This window comes from Triticum dicoccoides, chromosome 7B, assembly GCF_002162155.2.
Source record: "Triticum dicoccoides isolate Atlit2015 ecotype Zavitan chromosome 7B, WEW_v2.0, whole genome shotgun sequence".
Classification (NCBI taxonomy): Eukaryota; Viridiplantae; Streptophyta; class Magnoliopsida; order Poales; family Poaceae; genus Triticum; species Triticum dicoccoides.
Window position 1 is genome coordinate 176,615,740 of NC_041393.1, and position 8,817 is coordinate 176,624,556.

An 8,817-nucleotide genomic window follows, 5' to 3' on the forward strand; every position below is an offset into this window, starting at 1 on the left:
CCACCGCCACCAATTGCGGCCGCCACCCCTCCTCCACCGCTCCCCACTGCGGCCACCACCACCCCCTCCTCCACCATCCCCAACTGCGGCCACCTCCCCCAAGCTTCATGGCCGGCAACCGGCGTGGCGATTCTTCGATGCGGCCCAAGGACGGCCGCCGCAGCAGAGCTTCTCCGGTAGCGCGGCAGCTAGAGATGCCCTCATGTATGTAGAATATTTTCCACAAATGTATGAAATATGAACAAATGTGATTAAAAGTAGTAGATGAAGATGGTCCTATTTAGTAGATGAAGATGGTCCTGTTTAGTAATGCCTAGAGTAGTAGATGCATGTCCTATTGGTTGATTGGAGTGCTTTTTTAGATATGTAGAATATGCCCGATGCATATTGCTATTCCTTAGATATGCATAATGCCCTCAGGTATGTAGAATATGCCTGATTGGAGTGCTTTTTTTTAGATAAGTACTAGAGTAGATCAATGAAACTATATACTTGTGCTTATTTCCTTGTCAGTGGTGAACTCTGATCTTTGGTTGCCTTTGCTTTTTTAATAAAAAGTTGGGGCAGGGGGGCAACCCCTTTCGTTTCATATTCTGCTTTGGAACTGAGAGTAACCATATATATTTTGTTTTTCAGATTCTGATGAGAGCACTCGTAATAAGTACCGGAGAGTCCCGATTGGTAGGGCCGAGTCGTCCGCCTCCCATCAGGCCACAACCGAGGCATCGTCATCATCGGATGGCGATGTCGGAGTGGACCTAGATCCGCTCGCCACTGAGTCGGGCGACATGGAGGCCTCGGACGGCTCGGGGTCTACCTCGAGCAACATTTCCAAGAGGAAGAAATCCGGGCATGGTCCGGGGAAGGTCCCGGAACCAACTACTGCCAGCAACCGTCCTGTCATTTGCCCGACAGGAGAGGGGTAAGCAACCATTTCATTTACATCATATTTTGGATGCCACAGCATTGACACTCACATATGCCTGTCTTTTATATCATGCAGTCAGTGGGAATTTATCCCGACACAACCAAAGGGGGCACGCCCGCCGAACCACGTCATCGGCTTCCTCTTGAGGAAGCACTTCCCTGGATTGTCCAAGCTGGGTGATGACGATCCGCCGTCGCCAGGTTTAACCTGGGAGCATTACGTACACAACAAGGATGAGCACGATGTCACCATGGCCACTCGGGTCATCAATGCTTTTTTTGTAAGTATCTTAGCTCCGACCACCGTATCTTTTCATATCCAAATCCTTGCTTGCGTGGATGGTGAGAAGATGCCATATGCTTTCTTGTAGCAAACATTTGCTTGCGTGGATGGTGAGAAGCATAAGGCGATCAAAGGCATCGTGAAGTCTGCCCGAAAGATACTCTCTGACACCAAGCACACACTGCGGTACAAAGCCGTGATGCAGTGTCGGTAGCTGGACTCGAAGGGAGAGAAGATGACAAGGAAGACTACTTGTCAGACCAACTTGTCGCGAGAAGAATACCTGTCAGTGGTAAGTGACTACATCGGTTGCTAGTACTTTGATTCATCCCTCTTGTTCCTCAATTATTCAATTTTTTTTGACTAGGTGAAGGAACCCTGGATGAAGGACGATTGTTGGGAGGCCCTGGTTGACATGTGGTGTGACCCAGCATGGCAGGCATAGCATGTGGAGAAGGGAAACGAACGAGCCAAAATGCCAGGGCCGGCTCATGTCCAGGGGAGCCGGAACCTAACCGCTCTCAAGCAACACATGGTATGTGGATTAAGATGTTAACTTTTTCGCACGGTGCATCTTGGTTCATTCAACTTGATGGTTAATTTTGCAGGAGGTGAAGGTTGGTCGACCGGTCCACATCCTGGAAGCCTGGAAAGAAGGCCACAAGGGGAAGGATGGCGCCGAGTTCTGCAGCGAGTCGGCGGAGGAGAAGTGGGGGACCTTCAAAGAGGTCTTCTAGGAGGTGCACGGGGAGGAAGCCGAACCTACGTCCAAGCCCCTTGACCCTGAGCTTCTCATCATTGCTGGCGAGGGGAAGGGCCATGGCTGCCACCTCCTTTGCAATGGGGCGATCGCCACCTTCGGGCACCGCAAGCTGCACGAGATACGCGCGTCGAGCACCAGCTCAACTCCGTCCATACGGAGTCGCCCAACCGCCGCATCACGTGAGATAGCGCGTCTCAAGGTTAGCATCCTAACCTTTTATTTATGTCCATGCCTCGAAATAGCACCGTTCCAACCTATATGAGCCTAATGCCATGTTACAGGATTTAATGGCGCAGCGGGCTGTTGAAGAGGAGCAAAGGCGGAAGGCTGAGGAGGAGTCCAGAGAAAAGGAATGGGCAGACACTAACAATAGGTTGAAGATGCTTGAGGATCAACTACAGGTAGAACATTATCTAAACTAGAGTAGAAGATTCATTACATAGGGATGAACCACCCTCACGTGACTCTACTCTTATAGGTTCTTATGCAATCTCGAAGCAGTGCAAGTGATGCCCCTCCTCCTCCTCCAGAATGTTAACCCGATGGCCTCTCCTCCTCAAGATGATCTATATATGAACAAGTGTACTTCTATTGTGACGTGCACGTGTTTTGCAAGTAGTGACAATATGTATGAATTTGCGACTTGTGTGTGATGTCTACTAGGATAATACATTCGACTTGTGTGTGATAATATGTGGACTATCCCTAATTATGCATATATATGTGGACTAGATCAAATTATGCCTATATATGATCAAATTATGCCTATATATGTGTGGACTAGCTCAAAATGCACTGTAGTGGTTTTTATCTGCAGGGATCAGAAAAGAAATAGATTGACAGCAGAATGGATGGGAAAGATTTTCGAGAGCTACACTCGGAAAAAGACAGACTACCGAGAGCAACTCTCGGAAATATGGTCGTCTGGGACACTACTGTTGTGCCACAACTTTTCCGAGAGAAGCTCTCGGAAAAGAAGGAGAGCATTGCCGAGCCTAGCTCTCGGCAAAGCTATGTAAACTGTCAGCTCCCATGAAGGATTGCCGAGAGCCACTCTCGGCAAGCATATCGTCATTTTTTTACTGATAAATGTGACCAGTGGGACCACATGTCAGTTAGAAAGAACGCACACACACGAAAAAAGGATGTTGCATGTGTTTTGGCGAGAGCCACCCTCGGGAAAGTAGACAGTAACTGACGGAGCCGTCTGTTACGGACGGGCAATGCCACGTGGCTACTCTTTGCCGTGAGCGGCTCTCGGCGTCTGCAGGGTTTGCCGTGCGGTGCCTCTTTGCCGTGAGGCAGTGACGGCAAAGAGTGTAGTTTGCCGTGAAGGTGGGTTTGCCGAGAGTGACACTCGGCAAAGCTTCGTGTTTTAGCACTCGGCGAAGAGCATTACACCCTGCGTACGTGAAAATTCCAGTAGTGATTTCTTTATTTTGGATGGTGACATTTCTCTATTTTGGGACGGTAGCCTATGTCATGCTTATATTTATATATTGTGTATTTTTACTATAATGACAATAATTGTGTGTGTTGACATCACAGGCTTAGGGTCACGACACATTTTTATTTTTTTGCGAATTAGGACCGCAAGTGGCAGGTCAGAAAAATCCGAGCCTGACGAAGCTCGGCTCAGTTGCCACGAGGGGTGGTTATCTGGATGTGTAGGAGTAGTATTCAACTTGCGTTTAGATTAGTCTTTTTCTAAATGGCGTCTAGATTAGCCTTGGTGTTGCTTTTTTTTTTTTGTTGAAGGTATAAACATTTCTCTATTTTGCTTAGCTGAATGCTTTTTTTTTAGTGCTGGTTGTGGGCGCAAGTGACTCACGAGTTGGATCGTTTGGACTTGGAGAATAGTTTATACCTTGTCATGCATAGTGAGAAAAACTTATAGATTAATAACATGCAAATATTTATATAAAGCTTTGATTATTACTTTATAGAATCATTTTATATTGAGGACCGTTATGTGATGGTGACATGTTATGTTACTTTATTTGCATCTTTTTTCATTACTTGTCACATCATATTTTGTGCTTATGAGTCATGCATGTTATTATTTATGTTACTCCCGCTCTGAGCATCCTTAGCCTATAACAGGTTCACAAAACAGTTGCCCAGAAAAAGATTTGGATCACGGTTCCGGAGTGCTCTTAGGTGGATCTCGTTTCCACTTCGTCCAGAACAAAAAAGAAGCATCTTCTGTCCATAGTTTACAATGAGCACCATATACATATCTGATTCACATGGAGAATACGCGAAATGCACACTAACTGATGGACCAAGAAACGTTGGCAACTTATGAACTTATCACATCAACACCCTAAGCTAGCAATCCATCAAGCAGGCGATGAAGAATTAACTTCTACATGCATTCGACATCAACAACTTACACGTAAAGAAAAAGAGGAAGAAAAAGAAGATTACAACGATGGACCGCAGAAGGTTTCTTACCACGGTCGACTTAGACCGTCGTTGGCGAAGAGCAAGCACGTGCATGGTGATCACGATCGGCCGGCGAGGACGAACGTGCCCGGACTCAACATGTGGTACCCGTGGCGCTGTTGTTGTTGGTGGTGCCCCCTGCCGGCGAAGCGAGCGCAGCTGGGCGACGACGCGACGCCGCCCCCCTGCTCCATCTCCCACATCACCTCCATGAAATCATCGACGGCGCAGGGCAGCTCGAGCGGGCCGACGCAGCCGGCGAAGCCGTACTCCTTCTCGGCCTCGTCCAGCAGCGCGCGGAACAGGGGGTGGTTTGCGCACCTGGCGCGCACCGCGAACCGCTCCTTGTCTGGCCCCACGAGCACGGCGAAGTACCCCGCCGGCACGGCCCACGCCGCCACCCTGCCATCGGCCGCGCGTGGCGACGCCGGGGCACTGGCGCTGCTGCCAGCGCCGCCACCGCCGTAGGCCGCCGGCTGCCTCCGGTGGCCCAGCGACCGGCACTTCTGGAGCGTCTTGGCCAGGATGTTCTTCTTCTGACCCCCTTCCTTCATGGCTGATCGATGTGGAAAACTACCTACCGACAACGGGACTGGATCGAAACAGTATACTACTACGGGGGGTAGTAGCTATGGAGCTAGCCACGGTCGTAGCCTTGGTGCAGGCGGGACATGTCCTTGGTGGCTTTTGGCGCGAGGAGGGAGAGGGCGCTCCCGGTGTAGTTCATGCTTCTTTGTGGACGGGCGCAAGAGGCGACGAAGGAGGCATCGGCGGAGTATGAGGTGATGGTTAGTTTCTCCCGAGAGTGAACCAAAGTCACGAAGGCGACGAAGAGTATGAGGTGCTGGTTTGGAGAATGGGACGCAGGAATTTAAAGGAGAAAGGGAGCGCCTCAGCTGCTTTCTCGCGGTGGTAGCAAGAAGAAGAGGTTCAGATTAAGAGCAAGCTAAGAATGGCACATATGCATGCGTACGCGGAGGGCTGCGGTTGAAAGTTTCTTCTTCTTCTCGGCCCCTTGAGACGCGGTGAGAAGTAGTTAGGGCGAGCCGTAAAATGTACTAGTATGGGATCAACTACGTGCAAGTTGACTGAATTTTATTTTTGGGTCAGTCGACACACACAAACAGGTTTCAGTCGATTTGTTCTTTGCGCTACAGCCTAAGGGCATCTCCATGCTGAGTTTCAAATCGGACACCTCCATTCGTGGACAGGAAGGACCAGTCTGCAGTCTGCGGACACTGATACGGAAGCCGGTCATCCAAAACTATCTGCATATATTTTAAACAAAATCAGACAAATTTAAGCAGACATGTCAGATTTCAAGTGTGGACATAATTTACATACACGACGATATTTCGGATGTTTAACTGAAAACTAAAAAAGCTATAGTTTGTACTAGACGACCATCTCATATGCGTGGCCACCTTACCCGGCCGCACTGATGTCGCCGTCAATGTCGTGTTGCCTGGCGCTTGCGGAGGAGCCGCTCCGCTTCCAACTACACGGTGTGGAGGGCCGTCGCGGCCAATGCCGACAGCACACAAGGAGCTCTGGCGGCAGACTTGCCCCTATCGGCGTTGGTGGAGGAGTCGCTAAGCAATCACTCCTTACTGATCTTGGCGAGCTCACCTCAAGATGGCGGCGACACCTGATGGCCATCTCCACGGTGGTTACGAAGCTCTTGCTTATAGTAGCAGAGCAGAAATAGGCCAAATTTTTAGGCCAACTCCAATGCTAGACCCCAAATCGTCAGCCGTGTCCGTTTGCGCCAAACGGACAGAAAAGGTGGCCCAACCGCAGACCCCATCTCTATTTTTTGCCCGATACGTGTCCGTTTTGCTCCATTTTCACACCAAAGTTGCTCTGAATTTGGAGCCAAAGCGGACAGAAAATGGAAGTCTCCGCGTCATCTTCGTCCAGCTCTGTCCGTGCCTGGCCCACCTGTCATCCTCTCTCCTTTTTTCTCTCCCTGGTCCACCATGCCCTCCCACCCACCCACCCGGGAAGAGCACAAGACGCGGCATGGTAGGAGGAGAGCATATCCTATACTCCCAGTGATGGGGTACTCCGGCTGCACCGTGTGCAGCACAGCTGTTGGATGGTAAATGTAGGTACAAGATGGAATGCGGACACTCATCTTGTGAATTTTGCAGAAAGATCCCTATATAAGTACAGAATAAATAACGTTTCCATACTATAGCTCCAAAAAGATGTGCCGCCCAAGCTTTGGAACAGAAAAGAGGAACATCATGTACTTCAGTAGCTTGTTTCACGTTGATGCATTCATCCAACACGTACAAATACGACAACAGCTCTATAGTACAGAGTATCATGGAATTTCCAAGATGAAAAACATATATATTCCATAGGAAGTGCAAAACATAAATATTCAGCAAATTGATTTGAGAAGGTAAACTAATTCTAAGAAAAATAAAGAATTAGTAAGTCCATGAACCAAGATTTGGACTCATAAATTTTGTACCGAAGATGCTAACATGATAACATCAGGTGTATTAATCAGGTTTGTCAACTTAGAAGGCAACATATCAACAACCATCTTGACATTTCATAGCTCATAGTACAACAGTAATATCATGAATGCTTTGTGAACAACACTCATGACAATACACATAAACCTACCATGAAGCACATAACTAGAGTTGCAGACCAAATATTTACAGCCGAGGTATAGCAGATTAGCAAGTAAACATATCTTGCGCCAACAGATTCAAGTAGGTGTACTTGAACTAGGTCCACTATAACATGAATGAAGGCATTTTTTCATCCAATATTTAACACAAAGTAAAGGGTGTCCGCTCCCATGGTTTGGGTTGTGCAGCAAGATATTGAACAAGTGCAAGTCAAAGATTTGCAAACACACGCAACACGTTTTAATTGATGAGGAGCAAAATATAAATACCATTTGAGTTGTCATGTCCGCCTTGGTAAGTAGAACAATCTGCCTATGTTGAACCTTCTTAGACGCTACTTGCTCTGCAAACAAGAAATGTGCATTATGAAAACATGACAACCTATATAGTATTATTTAAATTATGTATTTACCTTTTTTCCTTCTCTTAATGACTAGCAATATTGTTTGAACTTAAGTCAAGTGACATGCACAGATAAACATGAGTAAATATAACAAAAAAAATACCATGGAAAAGTTGTTGGCATCATCTTCAAGTCCCATCGCTGTAGTTGACCCGACACTTGGAGCAATACCGCCATTCACTCCATCATTCCCTGCTCGACACAGAAAAAAGTGTAAGATATTACATGAAGGTGAAACCAAGAGGTAGCTTGTCATGTGAGTTGTAGCACAACGAGGTCTAAAAAGTAACATCCCCATGCTAAAGTAGCAAAGAAAGAAAATGTCTGATGCATTGGCATTTAATTAGATGTACTAAAAAAAGCAGAGTTATGAAAATGGTGCTAATAAAGAACATTCCTGAGTACATCATCATACATTTTCCCGCACGAGTTCTTCATCCATTTCCATGGACCCAACGACAGTACACCCACCAAACCCATCCCTCCATCCCAATCATCCCATCCGTTGCTTAATTTGCTCATTCTAATTAATTAGGTGCAGATCCATTCCTTGCACGAAATCAATTGGTTACTATGTCAACTCCATCCTAACTGGAATAGTGGCCCTTGAGAGAGAGATAGTAGCAGAGGAGGATGAAATGAAATTAACAGTCATAATATTGGTTGCCCACTTATTTTAGATTTAAAAAACAGAGATGTTCAGACAGTAGCGACTCTGAACCAAAACTTGCAGAAATATGGATGTTCTGCTGCATCTAGCTTCTCTTTTCTTTTTGTTTCCTTTCCTTCCAAGGAAAATTGTCTTGCTTATCCATACGCGCCATTTTCTCTCTTGGTTGTGTCAGCATGATTGATTCTAAAATATAAGCAACGATTAAACCATATCCAGATGATCTGATTAGATGGGCATGGACTTACAATTATTAACCTACATTAATTTGTACAAGTGCTTCGTGCTTCATCCACATCACAACAAAACTATTTGTCCCAAGTTGTTGATATTTTTCTATAAGGAAGTTGCTGACATTTTACTTTGAACTCAGTGTTACTTCGAACTCATCTCAGGCCATAAGTTGCTGAAATTTTCTGTAAGTAATTGCTCAAATATGTAGTCTAAGAAAAATACAGTAAGTTGTTTCGTGCGCTCAGATACAGAGAGATATCAGCACAATCTACTCAGATGGGTGATTATCTACATCTAACACAATCATCATAAAATGGATGATAGATTAGAAGAAAAATACAAGGTTGTAACATCGAAAAGTATACCTGAAGGCTTGAGTTCTCGTCTCCTGTGTCGGCGGATGGAGGATCTAGCCGTCGGCGGATTGAGGAGGTAGGC

At 46.5% G+C, this 8,817-nt stretch overlaps 1 protein-coding gene across 1 annotated transcript; it reads right to left on the reverse strand.

Annotated features, from left to right (window-relative positions):
- Nucleotides 1-4,195: 4,195 nt before the first annotated feature.
- LOC119335986 (auxin-responsive protein SAUR40-like) lies at nucleotides 4,196-5,315 on the reverse strand. Its single transcript, XM_037608028.1, has one exon. The coding sequence runs from the start codon at nucleotides 4,973-4,975 to the stop codon at nucleotides 4,481-4,483; it is 495 nt and encodes a 164-aa protein (XP_037463925.1). The 5' UTR covers nucleotides 4,976-5,315; the 3' UTR covers nucleotides 4,196-4,480.
- Nucleotides 5,316-8,817: the final 3,502 nt, after the last annotated feature.